This window comes from Gavia stellata, chromosome 6 (assembly GCF_030936135.1).
Source record: "Gavia stellata isolate bGavSte3 chromosome 6, bGavSte3.hap2, whole genome shotgun sequence".
NCBI classification, from domain to species: domain Eukaryota; kingdom Metazoa; phylum Chordata; class Aves; order Gaviiformes; family Gaviidae; genus Gavia; species Gavia stellata.
Genome location: NC_082599.1, coordinates 22,253,715 through 22,273,082, shown reverse-complemented (window position 1 = coordinate 22,273,082; position 19,368 = coordinate 22,253,715). Strand labels below are relative to the sequence as shown.

The following is a 19,368-nucleotide window of genomic DNA, read 5'->3' as shown; positions in this document are numbered from 1 at the left end:
TGTGAGAAAGGCTGAGCATTTTTATTTATGTTTGTTCTGAATAAAACAACAAACCTAGGGAATACTTTCTTGGTGTCTATGTATGGACCAGAGCTCTAAAAGCCTATAGGACTGTGCTGAGTAATGAGGCATGGTGCAGAAATACCCAAGTTAGTGCCAGCTTGATGTGATGATATCCGTTATGAACTATGCAGAGACATTTGCTTGGTCCCCTGGGCAAAATAAATGTTAGACTGCTTCTTTGCCCAGTCCTACTATCCCAATTACTCGCTAACAGAGTGTGGGGGAGCTTAATGATGGATGCAGGGCTATGCTGCTGCACAGCACCTTCTGGAGCGGCTGCAGTTCTACCTGGCGCAGTCGTCTCAGTGCAGCTCTACCCTGTGCAGTGCTCATCCACTCATGTTTGTGCTGCAATCCGCTCATTTCAAGCTCTTCTGTTTGTAGGCTGTTAAAATTTACTTCCAGTTTAAAGCTGGCATAAGAAGCATCATTCCATGAATGCTATTGTTTTGCTAGCCCAGAGAAATAGGGAAGGAAGTAGACATTTTCATGTGCTATTTAGTATTTCTAAATGACACTATCTGTTTTATATTTTCACATAATTATAGTTTTGCATTTCAGGAGATGTTAGTCCATTATAAATAGATCTTGGTTATGCTGAGGTTTCCAAACATCGCATTGTATCTGTAAATACCACTTGGACGTGTGTGTGCATTCAAGGCCATCTGAATTCTGTCTAAACTGAGCCGCAGCAGGCAGAAAGAGGAAAACCCTGTTTTCCTGCAGCACCTCACCCCACAGCTCCCCTTCGGTGGAGCCCAGACATGAGCGCCAGGCAGAGCAGCAGACATGCTCCTCTCCTTTCTGCCTTATCCCTCACAGGAGCCCCATCTGTTAGGCATGAGTAACACATGCAGCCACTTTCCCTGGAAAATATTGTCATCCTCCCACCCCCACCCTCCCCTTCTTATGTAACAAGCTAGTGGCTAAGGGATTTGGTTGAGACCAGGGAAATGTAAGTATATTCACAAAACTACATTTATGTTAGAAATTTGATTAAAACACTTGTAATCCAGGTATCTTCTGGCCCATTGCCTGAGGACTAAGCTAGAGCATTTATCCCCTCTTACTTGCTTATGGTCCCCTCCAAGACTTTTTCCTTCTTAGCTGGGTACGCTGGAGGGGAGGCACAGAGGCTTCTGCTCCCCAGCATTGCCACCAGAGTGGGGTGGGACACCCAGCACTGCCTGGAGACCATGAGGCTGAACGTCTCTGGCTGGGGAAGGGATGGAGTCAGCTGTCCCCTGTCCAGCATGACCCCGCTATTAGTTCCCTGCCTACCCAGAGCAACCTTGGTGCTTGAGGGGACAAAAGGACAAGATGAGAAGAAAGAGGCCAAGTACTTACTTATGGGGTTTATTACTGGCTTGATCCGGACTGCTCACACACCATGTAGCTTTCTGGATCACCCTCAGTAGCATCTTGGTCTCTCCACTTTGTATACAGCGAGCACAAGCATCTAATGTAGTCTGCGGTAACCTGCTGTGGCCAAGTACCTGCATTCTGGTTAGTGCAATACCTAATGTGGACACTTTGGTGATTTTGCCCACAATAAAAGCATGTGTATACACACATGTGCTCACAAATTAAAATTTAAAATTTGAATTCTGTCAGTCAAGCTCATGATTTACTTCTTAATCAAGAGATGTGTGGGCACAACTAAATAGTCATCACTTCCTTTTTGTTTTTCTTCTTGCATTCTCTTGGATTTCAGATATGATCTTTATCTATTTCTCAGCTGGTTTTTTGGTGCAATACTTTCTATGTGCTTTTAAGGCACAGGGGATATATAGCACATTTGTTTCTTCTGCCTTTGTTTTGGAATTCCTGAGGCTGCCTTAAACTTCTCATTTCTTTAATTATGTTAATGGCATTTAGTGAGTAATTATTTTGAAGTAAGTGTGCTTGTATAAAAGAATTAGCGTAAGAAAAATTATGGCTACTGATGTCTGTTCTCCTTAATTTATAAAATTATTTGAAAGCCATTTGTGCAAGGTGTTGCTAATTGGTTTTGTATGACAGGCATTGACATAGGTATGTTCTTTTCATGCTATACTTCTGTAATATCAGGAGCTCAGTTTAGAAAAAGAGAATCCTTTGTCTCTGTGGCTGTTGCAGTCCAAGTAATAGTTTACAAATTTAGAATTAATACATGGGAGTAAGTTTAAATGTGCAATATTTAAAGTTGCCTGGGAGATGTGTACTTCTTGTTTCTTAGAGCTGATCCCCTACTGTATGGAATAAATAGTTGAGTCTCCTGTCATTTAAAATATGTTCCCTTTCTGATTACCAAAGAGGCCATATCAAATAGGTTGTAAGGGTCACTTTAAAAATTGATAGCATGTTTCTGGTTTTGAGTGTTGTAGCTGTGCTGCCAGCATTTTATGATGATTGTCAAAGTAGATCTAATTATGTTTATGCCTCTCATTATGATTGGCAAATTTAATCTATTGGAGGTAACTGTTATAGGCTCGCTGTTATGCCTCTGCAGTACATCAGAAGGGACATTATTATAAATAGATGATATTCATGGAGGTGGGAAGATTGCTAAGCTATTACTGTGCTGCTTTGAAGATACCACACTGTCATTGTTCTCAGCTCCCTATTTTAACTACCAGTGACATTTGTGTTACCATCCCCACATGACATTTAGGGTTCTTTTCTTACTTTGGTCAAAAGTCAGAAAGAAAATTTGTCTTGAGTGTCTTGTTGGGGAAGAATCTTTACAGGTATAGAATTTGGTTTTTTGAGAAATGTTGCTAAATAAAGATGAAAACCAAAGCTGCAGCAGTAGATAGAGCCTTTGTCGTGGAATAAGAGAAGCTACTATTATTTAAGTAATTGCAACAATTTTATGTGTAGTAAAAAGTTAGAATACAAGGAAGATTTCAAGCAAAATGCAAGCTTTACCAGAAGCTGAAGAAGGACTCTAAGGGACAGGAGATCAGGACCCCTTTGGCAATCTCTGTGGCATTTTTTCTATCCATTCTTGATTGGAGAGGTAGAGGCACAACATATTAGTTCATCAACCATGCAGTGTAGTTCCTTGAACTTTTCTCCTATACCCAAGTTAAGAAAAATAAATACTGAAATACTTTTTAATTAATGGAAAATATATCTCTCCATCTTTGGACTCAGGTGGAAACTATTGGTTCATAGAACCATAGTTACCTGAAATTATTGCCCTGTTTCACAACAGAAGATACCCTGAGGCATACTCTGCCCTGACAATGGGTTGTTTCAAAAAGTATAGCAGGAAATCTAAGTTCACAGAGAGGTACTCTATACTGGCAGAAAAGTGCTTCCAGCGGTGTAGCAAATACTGCTTCTCCAGACAAAATTACGATACACTGGCAAAAAGACAGATTTTGCTGGTTATAAATTGTCCTGAACAAGGGTTTTTAGCAGTCTAGAACGGTCTTAAAATGATACATTAGCTGATACTGTTATACTGACTGAAGTGTTGAGCCTGGTTTGAAATTGCAGGAAAGCAATCCAAACTCATCATCAGAACATTATGACGAATTATCTCTGATATGTTTATTCTAGTTGTCATTTGGACTTAAATTAGGGATAGACTATTGACTATCTTCTACTAATTCAGTGAGACAATGGTAGTCAGTCATTCCAACAGTATCTCTATGTAACAAAGTTGGAGAAAATGTAATCGTGAATGTGCCAAGGACCATCAGAAGTTCTGTCTTCAAAAATGTGGTCCTAATTCAGACAGCAGCTGGCCCGCAGTGCTTTATCGACAACCAGGAAAGCACGCACCAATGCTTTCCATACCAGCACGCCATGCACATCTCACAGTGTTCCCTGCTGTAAAAGACTGATTGGCATGTACTCAGCCAAAATTGGAGATAACTACAAACAGATGGAGGTGATCTCTAATAGATCCAAAACAATGTCAACCTCCTCCAATAGAGAGCATCATGTGGAGATTTTCTGATGGCCATTTAAGATGTTACTTCATTTATAAAACGATCGTAGTAATCACCTATTGATTTTGAACTGAAAGACTTTGTGAGCTAAATGGAGACTAGCTGGCATGCTTTGCTCTCTTGGAAATTTTGCAACCTTATCATGGTACCTAGTTTATTCAGTTGCTATTGTAATATAATAAAAATCAATCTCTTGAAAGAGACCATTTGCTGTAGTAAACTCTCTCTAGTCAAATCAGATAGGAAACGTAATGCTTGTGCCAGCAGAATAGATAAAATGCTGACAACGTAATTTCAAGAAGCTCTCTAATGTTTTGGTACCTTGTGTTGACATTTAAGTTTCTGTTGGTTGTCTTCTAATATTTACTTTGAATGGGCTAGATATCTAATCTGGTTTTGGTTCATGGGCTGTGCACAACCTTTGAAGGGAAACCTGTATGAATTACAATTTTGTCTGGCTCTATAACTTTCTTTATAGACTTGCACAAATCACCCAACTTCTGTAATTTCTCTGTGAAGTCAGCCTATAGCAAGATTTGAGCAGGAAAATGCGATTCCATTTCGAAGATGATTTTGCTATTGTAAGATTTAGGGTTTTTTCATTTGGGAGTGAAGACAGTTTCTACATCACTTGTGAAAGAGGACGCAGTCCATCTGTCTTGGAGAGGTTTGCCCTGGAAACTACTGCCCATCAGGCAGGGTGCTGAGCTGCGGGGAACATGAGTTACCAGAAGACAAGATGATTTTTTCTGGGGAAATCATCTTTCCAGAACTCCTGGGATTGTGAGGAGGATAGCATAGCATTATTAGGATTATGGAATTATTTTTTTTAAAAAAGTGTTTTACACATAGTAATCAATTTTTTTATATGGTACCATACTGAGGCCAATATATGAAGGAAACTCCGTTTTCCAGAGCTTTGATAAGTTGAAGTAAATGGGAAAACAGGAGCTTCTGCTAATATAGACACCTCAGTATGTATTAATGCCCATCTCAGGCACTCCAGTTTGAGTAGATTGATTACTACCTAAGATTAAAGTCTGAGCTGAAATTATTTACATGTAGGAAATTAATGGCATAGTAAGATTACCATGTGATGCAGCAAGGACAGGGGTCTTGTAAGAAAGTATCTCTCCAGGCTGGGATTGCAGGAAGCAGTGGAGGTGAGAGAGGCAGGCAGCGCTGCCAGCAAGGGCAACAAACCGGGGGCAAAATGCTCTCGTGAATGTTGCATTCATTTCCCTAGTGTGCCAGGGACGTGCACGGCTAACAACTTCTGCCAACCTGAGGAGGAGCAACACACCAGTCTACCAAATTTTTACATTTCTTAAAACTAATCGCCCTTTAATATTTTCATAACTCTAATTTTCTACTTATCTGCAGCTGAAGTTCAAAGTGAAATTGAACGGATTTTTGAATTAGCAAGGACACTGCAGTTGGTAGTGCTTGATGCTGATACCATTAACCACCCAGCTCAACTAAGCAAAACCTCTCTGGCTCCCATTATAGTATACGTAAAGATTTCTTCTCCTAAGGTAAATATTTTACTGATATTCGTACTGTTCCAGTCTTTGTTTTTTTTCCTTTTTTTGGTCCTAAATGCTGATAATCACGTGTCCTCACTAGAATTCAGAGCTATATATTGTTATTGCTTCCCTTTGGATGGTGAAATATTATTAATCAAAAAAATATCTTAGCTCTGGTGTTACCAAAACCCATTTTGGAAAAGATGCTGTAGCTCCAATGTTTTTTTAAATTGGGATTGCGCTTTTAGTATCAATCACATAAGTAATGCTAACAGTTTATTAAATCAAAATAATACAGAAATGAAAGAAAGATTTTCACATAATGAATATCAGACTGATTGGTAAACTTTAACATCTCCTGGTAATATACTCTTTCATTCTGTGAAAAAACCTGTACAGACCTTGTGAAGAGGTGTTTGAAAGAGAAGAACGAATTATGGGAAGAGAACTCAGGAGAGCAATTAAAGAATTTCAACTTAGAAACAAACAAAACCAGAAGCAGCAGAGGAAAACAGGAGGGGAACTTTTTAGTGCTCGTAACAGGAAAGGAGAAGTTGGGAAGTAAATTTAAATTAGCTTGTTCTGGATGTAAACAGCATGGGAAATGCTCCTGAAGCCAGCAAATGAAGAATTTGCTCTGCTCAAGTGCACAGTTAAATATGTAAACATTTTAAGTGGTTATATATGTACATCAAGTCCAAACCTGCTCACTTTTATTAATGTCTTATTTTTCACAGGTTTTACAGAGGTTAATAAAATCTCGAGGGAAATCTCAGGCCAAACACCTTAATGTTCAGATGGTGGCAGCTGATAAACTGGCACAGTGTCCTCCTGTGAGTTACCATTAATTTATGTCTCGTCTTTGAAAGGTGCCTTTCTTTTCAAGCACGAGGTTAATTACATGATTTCTGGGAATGTTTGCCCTCTTCTGGCCATATTTCACCATTGCTTTTTTGCAGAACGCCTCCTGAGGTCTCTAGGCTCTGCACCAGGGTGCAGGGAAAAACAGTCCTAGTCACAAGCAGTTATTAGGATGTGTGCTGAATAGATTCACCGCTCGAACAAGCTGAGCATTTGTTTTACTTGATAATTCTTTTGGGGTTATTGGTCTAAAAAAAACCCTCTAAGTGACTGTACTTTGTCTCTGGCAGTTCAGGGTAAGGCCGGTGATTTGGGTAGCTCCCCTTGGACATATGTCACCACAGCATATCACTGCTGGCATTCTTGGTCACAGTTTTGGCAAAGACCTGTGGGGTACTGCGTAGCTGAGAGCTCTGCAGTTCTTCTGTTGATGTGCACTGAAGCAAATTCTTTCAAATTCCATTTATAAAGTGGAGATGATGAGACACCAGCTGTGTTTTAAACATGGCAAGCTGCATACTCAACTGTCAAGAGTATGGGTAAGAGACCAAAAAATGAAGGTTCAGTTCAGTTGCAGATATGGGTATTTGCTATAGTTATGGAGCTGAGTGAGGGGGATGTTTTCATCATTCAAGTTCAAGCATCTCAGTTAATAGACTAATCTCCTCAGGTCCCCAAGAAGTCAATGAAGAATGCTAGAGACCTCCATAGGCTCTCAAAGCTGCCTTCAGGAGGACTTCTGTCTCCCTGACCAGAGAGGGAACAGAGGAAACTCACCTCCTAATTTTAGATGCCTAAAATTAGACCGTGTGACTAATCTCTTACCTAATATTTGTATGACACTTGGAAACTGGATCATCTGTATTACTTGTGTTTCTTACTGTTATTAGTTATTGGTCTTAATTTGTCTTAGTTTTCTCTTAGTTATTCTAGCTATGGGGAGTGAATCCCTTTTCTTGCCATTCCATTTTGTTCCAACAGCTAAAAACTTCAATATTTAACCTTTCTTTCCGGATATTTGAATTTTAAGATTTGTTCTAGCTGCCTCTTCCGATCTTCATTGACTCTTTGTGCATTACTAAGTGGAAGTCATGAGGACTTGCTTTAGCAAGTGTAACATTAGTGCTAGTTATGATTGCTGTCTTTTTTGTCAATTGCATTTAAAAAACCCCCAAAGGGTGAGATATCTTAACACAAGTATTAGAAATGTGGTTCATTTTTAATGAATGGAAGGTGTGGTCATCCATGTCTAGCTGATCTCCCTTTAGCTGGTGGTTATTCTCACTAAAACCTTTCCTTTATCAGGAAATGTTCGATGTAATTCTTGATGAGAACCAGCTTGAAGATGCTTGTGAGCACCTTGCTGACTATCTGGAAGCCTACTGGAAGGCCACACATCCACCTAGCAGCAATCCTCCTAACCAGCTTCTCACTCGCACACTTGCAACAGCCACTCTTCCTATTAGCCCAGGTCCAAATATTAATTTACAGGTACAGTTTTTATGCCATCTCTTCTTTTTTTTCTATCAACTTCTTTCTCTTCCAAAGCACAGTGGTAGTCTGACGCTAGAATATGCTGAATATGTCTTACTGTTGTTGACAGAGTAAGAGCTTTTTCAGTAGACATTCACCCATTTTCAGTATAAAAGGCAAATACAGGCACATTATTGTTATTGCTATTGTATTCATAGTAGCATGTGTTTGCATATTGACTAGGGGGTTGATTTTGATTCCAAGGACTAAGCCAGCCTGACTGAAAACATATGGTGATGTGAAGTGGAATACTTAAGATTTCATTGTGCCCAGGACACCACTGTGCCAGTAATACGTGTACCAGCCACAAGCATTTTTATAGCTGGCCGTATGTAATCCAATCAGAGGAATAAAACTGGGCTAATACCATGCACGTTACAGCCTCTGGTAACTCTCTGACTGATGGGCACACTATCACTAACAGGCAAATCCCAGCCCCAGAGGTCCTGCATGACAAATTGCGTTATGTACAGAGTAGATCCACAAATGTTGGAGGGAATCTGTTCCTATCTTCCCACAGGCTATAGAATTGTAGAGGATGAAAGTGACTGACTGTATTAGTGAAGTCTCAAGTTCAAAGTGGCCCTTCCAGTGTTTCCTTTGTTCTTTTATTCATTGGCCATTGCTATGAAAAGTACATACTTCCTTCAAGCCAAAGTCTTACATAAAACCCAAGTCCTGCTGCACATTGTGCAGAAAGACCTTGAAAGGCAGTATGTTCTGAACAGCGAAGGTACTGTCTGGCGAGCTGGCAAAAACAGGCTTTATTCCCACCTTCGCACTGACCTGCCTGGTGACTTTGGGTATATTTTGTCCTCTCTTTTCTCCTTCAACTTTTGCTTTGTATAATTGTATTAAGGTTTTCAGCATAAGGAGATCCTCTCCTTTATATATGTGTTGCATGGCATGAAATGAGGTCTTTAAAGATGCTGCTTCATTATAAATAGTGAGTGATGCCTTAAGGCCAAAAAGATCACAGTGCGGGCTAAAATACATCTGGCCCAGCTCAAATAATGGCTTACTACATCTAAATTTCCACCTAAGTTCCATATATGCCCATAAGTCACATACCTATGTCAGTTAAGATTCGTAACTTTGGCTAAGAAAAATGCCTCCTTTTAGAAAATCAAAGAAAAAAAATATCTGCACCCAAATTAAAATGCTGAAAATTTGCTTTTTGTTTTTACGGTCTTGCAAAACTATTTTTTGTGTCAAAGAATTTATTTCCTGTTAGAAGACCACAGAATTGACAGGTTTGTTCTTTAACAAGAAAAATTGCTTCAGCCACCTTGCAGGGTATTTCCTTCTCTTGCTTTCAAAAGCAGTTGCAGGAAAACAGACTGTAAGATGTAGCTCATTTCTGCCTTTTTTTCTGTTCTCAGAGCTGAAACACCCTGAAAAAATTGTGAGCTGGAAGAATTTCTGAGTATTATATTCAGTATTGTTGTGTGCAGACTTGCTAGATAAACTTTCTCTGCTTTGTAGATGTGTTTATTATTTTGCTGAAGTTTTTTTTATGCCTTTTGGGTGTGGATTGATAGTTCACTTACTCATTTTATTAACCACATTCTCTGGAGGAACCATACAGAGTTTTAATAACACTTTTCCGAATGTTGCACTATCTTACAAATTAACAGATTTTTATTTTAAGGACTAAATATGAGAATGTATTTGCAGTTTCACAGTTCATTTGTAGGTCTACTAATCCAAAAGTGCAAAGCAATGGGAGTCCCTTATGGAACACAGAACTTTTACGTTCCTTTTGTTTCATTTTCCTATGATACATTTTCAGCTGATATCTCAAACCTGAGCCTGTCATGGTCTTGGAACAGAGTGACTTTATTTTCTAACCATGGCAGCTGAACCCATTCTCTCAATAGTGTTAAGCCCCTCTATTTAGAGAATTTAAAATCTATGCCTGTGCCATTTTTGTGGACTGCTCTGCAGAAAAAAACCATGCCACCAGCCATTTGGCTTGGAGGGGCCACATCCGCACTGCAAAGCATTTGAGTCATTCTCCCCTGGGTCCAATGCAGCACCCCTTTGCCATGAGACATAATTGGGTTTTGTGTTTTTTCAGTCCCGGGTGTACATTGTAATGAGAGATTTCTGTTGCGAGCTGCCAGAGTGATATTTTTATAGCATGATGCTGACAGTGTGCATTGCATGGCACAAGGTGCTTGAACGTGTGAGGCCTCCTGGGACTGTTTGAAATGAAGTCGGTGAGGACCATACACCTCCTGTCTATCTGATGGAGAGCTTTGGAGCAAACTGTCCTGACAACTATTCTCAGGTTTCCTCTTGTAGGGAAATAGTTGGCTAATTCCAAAAAGAAGACTGGAGCAACCTCACATACATATGGTGTAGGCGATTAGGGACCACTGGAGGGAAAAAGGGAGCAAGCCAAATTGACTCAGTGGACACAGACTTCTTTCTTCTCTTTCAACACTGCTTAAGCTGCTTTCCAAGAACCCCTACTTCTTTGAAATTACAACCTGAATAATGAAATGGACTTATCTCAAACTTTCTCCATTTTAGGCAAAAAACCTTATGAGATTGGGCCATAAAATTCCTGCACTGTGGAAATCTGATCCAAATCAGAGCCCTAATTTGGTTATGAACCACAAAGCCAGACCCTAATCCAGATTCAAACATTACCTGCTCAGTCTCCCTGTAATATTTAGGGAAAGTTACTGTCAATGAATTTGCCTATAAATCCCAATAGCCCTAACACTATTCTGAAATTGCAGGTATTAGTTCTAAATTTTTCATTGTGCTCCTCCACACGTACTCGTCATAGCAGAGAACATGCATCTGAGTTTGTAAAAGTAGCGTTCTGTTCAAAGCAGGTTCAAATTTTGCATTTGTTCTCAAACCACAGCAATGACAGATTTTATTAGTCACGATTGTATATATAGGTACATACATATTTGGCCTTTGACCATATGAGAATTAAAGAGTTCACATGTGTACCCAGTTTATGTGCCTTAAAAACAGTCGTGGTTGTGAACTAATAAAAAAGTGTTTACAGATTCAAAGCAGGCATTGTTTTAGGCTAGCTTTTCACTTGATTTCATTTATAATTCACCTCTGTTGAGTCATTTCTGTTCACATTGAACACATCTATTCATGTTTACAATTACTACATTCCTTTTCTGGCAAATTAGCTGCATCTTGAGAATCATAAAAACAAGAACAAAAAAGAAATTCGACCACTGTTTCTGTCACCTTGTTCTTATCTACGCCATTTGTTTCAAATTAGGAATTAGAAACACATGGAGCAACCCAGCTAGTCGCTGGGAAGTTTACAGAACAAAATGTTGTCTTAGAAAATGAAGATCTGTCAAATTTATCAAATTGCTGATTTGAAATATGTTGCTTTTTATACATTTCTGATAAAACACAGATTTGTTCCTGTCCAATTTCCTGTCATTTCACTTTTTGGGTTGCTAGGAAACCCACCTGCCAGGATCTCTGGCTAAAGGACAGAATTCCCTCTTTTCCACAAAATAGAAAGACAAAAAGAAGATATGTCCATGAGCCCTGGAGGCAATCCTTATTTTTAGACAACTCTGAACATGGGAGGGCAAACTTTAGACTAACTTTGATAAATTCAGAACAGTCTCACAAACAAATGCCTGTATAACTCTGTTAAAACCTACTTTCATTTTGTGCCAGTAGAGATGATTTTGTCTTGATGTTCTTCACCTCATGTGAGAAGGATAATTCAATTTCATCATAAACTATTTTTTAAAATTTTGCAATTAAGCTTGAAAAGTCTTTGGCTGTGGTTTGGGAATAAAGCAGGTTAATGTAATGAAACCCCCAAATGAGTTAAATAATGCCACTTGTTCATTTTGCAGTGATTTCAAAGCATTATGCTGGTGAAGAGTAGGTTTGTTATTACCTGGTAATTTTTATTTCAGTCTTTCAACAGTAGTGGTGTGTTTGGAAATCCTATAGGTGATAATATCACTCTCCTCCTGCTTTTCTTGGCAATGGTCTGTATTCTTGAGCTCTTAAAATTATGGGGCCAAAGTTTAATTTTTCAGTACCATGAAGGAATGGAATCATTGCTGAGAAAAACAGAAGGTCAGTGATACTATTAGTATCATAATACAAACCTTATTCATACCAGATTCAATTGCATTTTTTTCTTTTAAAAAAAGCTACTCTAAAAGAGCCAAGGTTTTGTACTTTGGTTCTCTGCTGGAATCCACCTCCTCAGCCCTCTGAAACCACTTTCCCATAGTGGCTGTTTCCAAGCAGGCATCTGTAAACTCTCAACGGATAACTGCCCTCTCCTGGCATGAAATGTCCTCTTTAATTTTTCTGCAGTTTGTACTGCTTCTGCCTGCTCTCTTTTTGTCTGGGGCGTGGTAGGCAATTACTGCTAACTGGAATAGTCAGAAACATCACGAGACACGAGAAAGTGTCACGGAATAACCCGAGTGCCACCCTCCATTCTGATGAGAGTGAAAGGAAGTGTTTGTATTATAATACTGAATTTTCAGTAAAAGTTGAATTCTAATGTTTTTTTCTAGTTTAGATTCAAAGTGGATTGTTGTGTACTTAAATTTTATTGGCTTCATGATACTTCCTAGTTGAATTTGATATTGGGGAAAGTTTTTAAATGTGTACTTCATGTACATGAACTTACTGCTGGTTGTGATAGCAGGGATCTCAAGGAGACCAGAGGAATGACCATTCAGTCCCTGAACGCAGTAGTTCACAAATTGAAGAGGAACCACGGGTTGAACCCAACAAGAAATCCCAGCATCGCTCTTCCTCAAGCCAACACCACAATCATCGCAGTGGTGTTAGAGGCCTCTCTAGGCAAGAAACTTTTGACTCGGAAACACAAGACAGCAGAGATTCGGCTTACGTAGAGCCAAAGGAGGACTACTCACATGAGCACGGTGACCACTATGATTCTCACAGGGATCACAATCATAGAGACGAGTCCCATGGGAGCAGTGATCACAGACATAGAGAATCAAGGCATCGCTCAAAGGAGAGGGACCGCGAGCAGGACCACAATGAATGCAACAAACAGCGTAGTCGTCATAAATCAAGGGACCAATATTGTGACAAGGATGGGGAAGTGATATCGAAAAAACGTAATGACGCAGGAGAATGGAACAGGGATGTTTACATCCGTCAGTAACTTTTGTCTCCGGCAGTCTTGTGTTTCTTTGAAGTCTTGTAACAATGCCCCTTGAAAATATCTTTGGGTTCTTCATTGCAGAACATATGGTATCCTTCTGTACGCTGATTTGTATTGCTGTTGCTTGCATAGCAATAGCATGAGATAGAATATTCATATACTTATTTTTTTGGTTAGTGCTATATGAATTAGCGTAGTACAACTGCAGAGTTCCTGATGTTGTACTATGCCATTTTTCAAGCTGTTTTTTGGTAGCTGCCACTTGAACAATATCTGTTGCCATCAAGGTGTTGTTAGTGTTTTTTTAAAAACGTTTGATGTTTGATAACTTCCCGTGTATTCAGCAAGCCAGAATCAGCACATAAAAAATCTAAAATCTTTTGTCTGCTCTGATTTTTAATTTGTATGCACTTGATTTGCATATTGATTTAAGAGCCACTATCTGTTGCTTGTACCTCTGGTGGTCTCCATTTGAAGACAGAATTCAGTCTTGCCTTACACACAGGGGATCATAAAGTCAAAATCTATTTTCTATGTACTGGTACTGTGTACTGTATATACAGTTTATAAATGTTATTTCTGCAGACACCTTCTTACTATATAAGTTTGATCACACTGTTTTAGAGTCCTAATGCCAAGTCAGCAGATTTGCTTTTGAATTACTGGCAACTGGAACTAGCCTCATGTAGGAAATCTGTAACAGTGTTCAATCTAAGTACTTTTTCTTCTGTAGCAGAAAGCTTATACTTATTGTAAATACGAATGAGTGCTTGAGATAAAGGGTCTAACTCTTATACCTTATGCTGTCCTTGCAAACCCAATTTTGCATTTTAAATTTATGGTAAAGATAACAAACTTGCCACTATAAATTATTCTTCTCTGTACAGGTCACAAAATTGCAACGGGCACAGCTTAATTTTTGTTCTATTGTCAGAATAATAGAGCACACATGACAGAGGTGTGTATGTGAGTGGGTGGGCGGTGGATGGATGTATGTGTGCATGTGCACGTTAGGCAGCAAAGTGTGAGACTCTACTGAAGAAAACAAAGGTTATTCAAAAGACCAACAAGTCTGTTTCTTCATTCTGTCTAGTAATTTAATAACCCAAATTGCAGTCGGGGAATATGAGGGAGTTTACTGACCCAGGTAATTGAGAAAGCGTAAATCTGCTGGCTCTTTGTTGAGACTTCAGGAGAGTAAAAAGAGGCAAATGTTACTGTGAGTGTTTCACTGGAAATGTAAAATCTTTGTGTTTTAGAGTATTTGTTTTAGTAAGAAAAGTTTACACAGCTTGTGGAGAGTTATTTTGTTGGAAAATAAATTTTTGTAGCTTCTCCACTTTTTCTACACTTGCCAATTCCTCTGCATTCCCACTTTGCAGCCAGCTCACTGCTTTTCCTTCACCTAAACTGTTGTGCTGCTGGTGAGAGCTTAGAAAAATGACTGTGACAAAACACTCTGTTACAAGCTTGCTAGAGAAAATGCATTGAAATCAAAGGGAGTGAACACAGTTTGTTTTGCATTGAACACCTGTTGCACTGGTAAGTGGGGGGAAATTCACTATTATTTTTGACTACAGGTTCCATACCCTTGCCTAGTGTAAAAGCTGTTCTGCATCACATATAGTCTTTGTAGTAATTGTATGAATGAAATACTTTTTGTATTTCACTGTAAATAGCACGTTATATAAAGACTGTAGTAGGATAATAATTAATTTAGCTGGAAGTTCTTTTTATTTATTCTTTTAATTCTGGGAATATCAGCATTGCCTGATTTTGAATATCATTTTAGTGAAATGGATAAGATATATGGCAGGTGCATGTTTTCCCCAATCTGCTATTCCAGCATCCAAGCAATTCAGTTTAACTCCCTTAGGCATACTCTGTCCTCCCTCTCCCTCTTTCACCCCTCTCCCTGATGCTTTATATGCATTTTTTACAACGTTACAGTGTGAAATTCTGCTGTCAGATATCTGGCCATTCCTCCCAGTGATGCTGACCGTTGTGGTTATTCAAGGGTAGTATTTGGCTCAAAGCATGAACTGTGGGGAACACAAGGAAAAGGGTATTTTTCTAGAAATAAAATGCTCAGCATTTTTTTAAACATCACTAAATGAATTTGTAGACAAAGGAAGCATAGGTAAGTAGATCTGTTGTATTACTAAATGGATATAGACGAGTACATAAACAGTGACTTTTGATACAAGAGGATTTTCAGGGTATCAGTGGAAAATGACATTGAAAGACTTTGTTGTTTGAATCATATCAGAGCATATGTAAATGGGAAGAGAAGTTATATTGTCTTGCTCTATATAGCCTGCCTTTAGCTATTTTACCAGCTTCAGTAAATGCTGTTGCTCCCTACAACTGTTATCTGACAGCTGTCCTCCAAGAAGTGATCTATGGATTCCACTTCAATACCTTGAATTTTTTTGTTGTTCTTTTTTTTTTTAACTTTTGCTCCAGAGAGTGTTTATTTTCCACCTTTCTTAAAGTATTTTTTAAGGAATGTTTGGCAGAATTTCAAAGCACTGAGTAGTGTATGAAAACCATGGAGTAGGTAGCCATGTAAAGACAAATAAATGAGAAAATAAAAAGCATAGTCCAAGCCCTAGTATTTAAGTATGGCCTATATATTGATTCATGGAATATAAATATCTTATCACAAAAAAAGGCATGTCCCAATGCAACTACTGAGAGAATCATGTTTTATATAGTGCTGCTAATTATGTAGGGACAACATACTAACACATGCATTTCTTAGGCGGACTCACTCAGTAGGTTATTAGCCTTGCTAACATACTTTCCTTCAGTTATTGTTTTAATAGTAACAAATCGTTTGTAATGTGAGCTTGTACTACACGTATTGCACAATACCACCTGCCTGCTGAGCACTACTTTGAAAAGCACTTTAACGGGATTATTTCAATAAGAAGCTTTAAAAATACTCCAACTGGAGAACATATCAAAGGTTATTGTGATGAAATGTCTTTGCAAAGTTTTGCCAATAGAAGTTTAATATTATTGTTTGCATTAGGATACTAATGAGTTCATATTTCTGTATCTGGTTTCAGGAGCTTTGAATCTGAGGAATGGTAGAGGTGCCAGTGAGCTCCAGAGTCTTCTTATGTATGTGTGGTACAAAACAACACGTAAAATTTCTATTCAAATGAGCTAAAAAGATAATAAAACCAGTGAGACAGAAGGAAAGGGAGGAAGATAAAATAGTTGAATGATATGTAGGTCTTGTCAGCTCTTGCTCTATATTTTTGTAAAAATTTCAGTATATGGAAGGAATGGGACGCATTTTAACATTCACGTGTATATATGGCAGATGTTAACCTTATTTTTGTATGTCTTTTCAAATTAATACACATCAGTGCTGTTCATCAGCCCAAGCCTATCCTTTATCAGTTGTTCAGTGTCACACAGACATCATGGAAGAAAGAATTCTTGAGGAGGGACTGGAAGGAGGTGAGAGTAATGGTCTCCAGACCTGTTAAGGGACAGGACAGTAGGGATGAATAAGCAAACAGATTTGTGCACAAAGACAGCATGAGTAGGAGTTAAGAACTGAAAGAAACCATTTTTAAATCTGTCCATAAATTACTGCCTAGAAATTAAAAAATTCTTCTAAAATACTCATGAATTCATATTCTGTGTCTGGTATCAGTAGTTCAGAATTTGAGAAGAGTTCCACAATTTTTGCTTCACAAGGAGTAAAATTAAATTGATAGTTTCTCCAGAGGATTTGGCCCTAATTAATGAAGACTGGCTTTAATACCACAAGGAGTCTGAGTGGTGTACCTGTTTTCACAGAAATGTGTAAACTCTTAACTTACAGCCCTTATAAATGGAGGATAAGGAAATTAAATTCCACTCATCAAACCCTGAATTAAAGTAGAGACCTATTTTCACTTCTCCCTGCATATCTGGTTACTCTGCATACATGCAGTTCCTGCTGAGGTCTAATACCCTGCCCCTTAATACTTACTGTCTTTTATGAATTTGTTTTAGTAATTATCATTTTTAAGCTCCATTGGTTTCTAAAGTCATATTCACTTTCTGTGACACCTGCAGAGGTTTTAACGTGGTCCATTATCACTCCCTTAGCTGGAATGCAGTGAGTGGTCTGATGATTGCTTTTAATCAGTGTCTGTCCAAAGTAAAAAGGTTAGTGTAAACCACCTCCTGTGTTAGTTACTAAAGCCTCTTCAAGATTTATTTTGGTTTGTGGTTACATTTGACCTCTGATTGCTTTAGCACATCAGGCTGAAAGCTACTTCCTAAATGCTTTTGACTTCAATTCTATTCCATCCATGAAAATAAAGCACATTGCAAAACGCTTTATTACATAGCCTAGAGGAAGAGCAGAGAAATTATTTTTCAGAGTGTAATATAACATTTCTGGTGTACATTTACTTATATTTATTACTTTATTGCAGATCTTTCACCAAAATTTTAGTTCTTCTATCATCTGTAAAATATGTGGATGCCATTTTTATTGTACATGTTTTTAATCGAATGTTATTCAATCGAATTTATTGCTTGGCAATTTGTCTATAATTTATTTCCCCACTTTTATGTAACAAACTGTTACATATGAGCTTACAGTAGTTTTATAGACAGTTTCTTTTTATAACTTACCACCCTAGAGATGTGTTCCTACGCAGCCCCAAAAAAGATTTATATCAGATATAATAGAGATTAAGCTGGTTCTTCTAACTCATCTGTGTTCTCTTTTCTTACTTTTTTTATTACCACTTTTATCTATCACGCTTACCTACTCTGCAATGAATTCCAGCAGTACAAAATTGGATTTGCTCATAAATTTTTAGTTGTAAACAATTAAACATAAAAAGAAGGTTCTTTATAAACTACCCACTCCAAAGTAATTTCTTGTTGATCACCATCACCAGCCTATTTCTTACTAAAATATACCCTTTTACTTAAAAAGCATATGAAATCCTATGATCTAAAAATTGGTGGACTCCGTGACACTGAAACAGGAAAAAGCTGTATAATAATTTCATACTATACTAGGCTGCCTATTTTAATATCTTTATATTGACAAATATTTAGATTTGGCACTATTACTAATCACTGTTTCTGCAAATAGAGAAAACTACTTTTCAGACTTTCTTAAAGACAGGATCTGATTGCATGCTTTATCTATTTTTTAGGGTTAATCTTTCATTACAACGACAATAACTTTTTTTAATTTATGTCTCATATAGTATATATATATAAATATATATATTAAACTGTGCTTCAGCACCAAACACTGAAGCATAATGATTCAGTGTGTAAAGCATTCTTAGCAGGAAAGTAATCCTGTTGTTATGTATTAAAAATATACATACACCATACATGAAAATTGTGACAATGAGAAAATATTCCTGCACTTCTAGTTAAAGTCACAGTAAGATTGGAAAAGAAAAGAAAAGAAGGGCATCCATCCAACTTTAATCATCTAACTAACTTAGCCAAGCCTGTAGTCAAAGGAAGGATGCTGGCTCCTTCAAGGGATGATTTGGAGCATCTTAATTCAATTTCTGTTCTGAACTGCCTGATGGAGAGGTGTCTCCCCTGCACCCCACTCCCCTCCCCAATTACCAACAGAGAGAGGGGCCTAAGGGAAACAGCTGAGGCTTACCACTTTAATATGCTAAGTGTTCTTTTAAGTCTAGCAGTTGACTTTTGCAGAAACAACTCTAGTAGTTAAAGTTCAGATACCAGTAATTTTTTTTCAGGTGAAGTCTGGTCTGGAATTACACTGGAATCAAATACAAGAAGTCAGTTACTTTTTCATTCCCTCCCCCAAGAAACTTCTCATATAACATCAAGTGAGATCACCTTCTGGAAAAGCCTGTATATCATTCAAAACTAAAGAAATCTGGGAAAGTCTCAACAAATCTTCCACTAAAAATCCAGCAATCTTAGTTCTTTCAAACTCAGCATTACACAAATCCTGCTACTGAAACTGGAGGCAAAGTTCCTTACTTTATATGCATATGTGAATTTCAGTATATAGTCTATGATGTGTGCTGATTAATGTTTACAGAATTTATATATTCTGCAAAAAGAAAATGCTTTTTTACTAGCACTGAGTTAAAAGATTTCAACATGTACTTACAATAAAAGACTAATCCCTTTTGTTACCAAGTAATTATTTTAGCCATATTTAGACTAAAAAGACTGTAATTTATAATACGAGCTTTCATGATTCTAGATAGGATATCTCACCTACTACTGATGAAAAAAAATTACCTTA

The 19,368-nt window shown here is 38.0% G+C and overlaps 1 protein-coding gene across 7 annotated transcripts in view; it reads left to right on the top strand.

The window, feature by feature from the left end:
* Positions 1-18,313, top strand: part of CACNB2 (calcium voltage-gated channel auxiliary subunit beta 2) — a 261,693-nt gene extending 243,380 nt beyond the window's left edge. For all 7 annotated transcript variants that reach the window (XM_059818303.1, XM_059818306.1, XM_059818302.1 and 4 more), the window contains 4 exons: positions 5,391-5,542; positions 6,271-6,366; positions 7,700-7,885; positions 12,606-18,313. In XM_059818303.1, the coding sequence (XP_059674286.1) occupies positions 5,391-5,542; positions 6,271-6,366; positions 7,700-7,885; positions 12,606-13,094 (923 nt within the window). In that variant the 3' untranslated portion in view covers positions 13,095-18,313. The remainder of the gene's footprint in view (positions 1-5,390; positions 5,543-6,270; positions 6,367-7,699; positions 7,886-12,605) is intronic.
* The last annotated feature ends 1,055 nt before the right edge of the window (positions 18,314-19,368 follow it).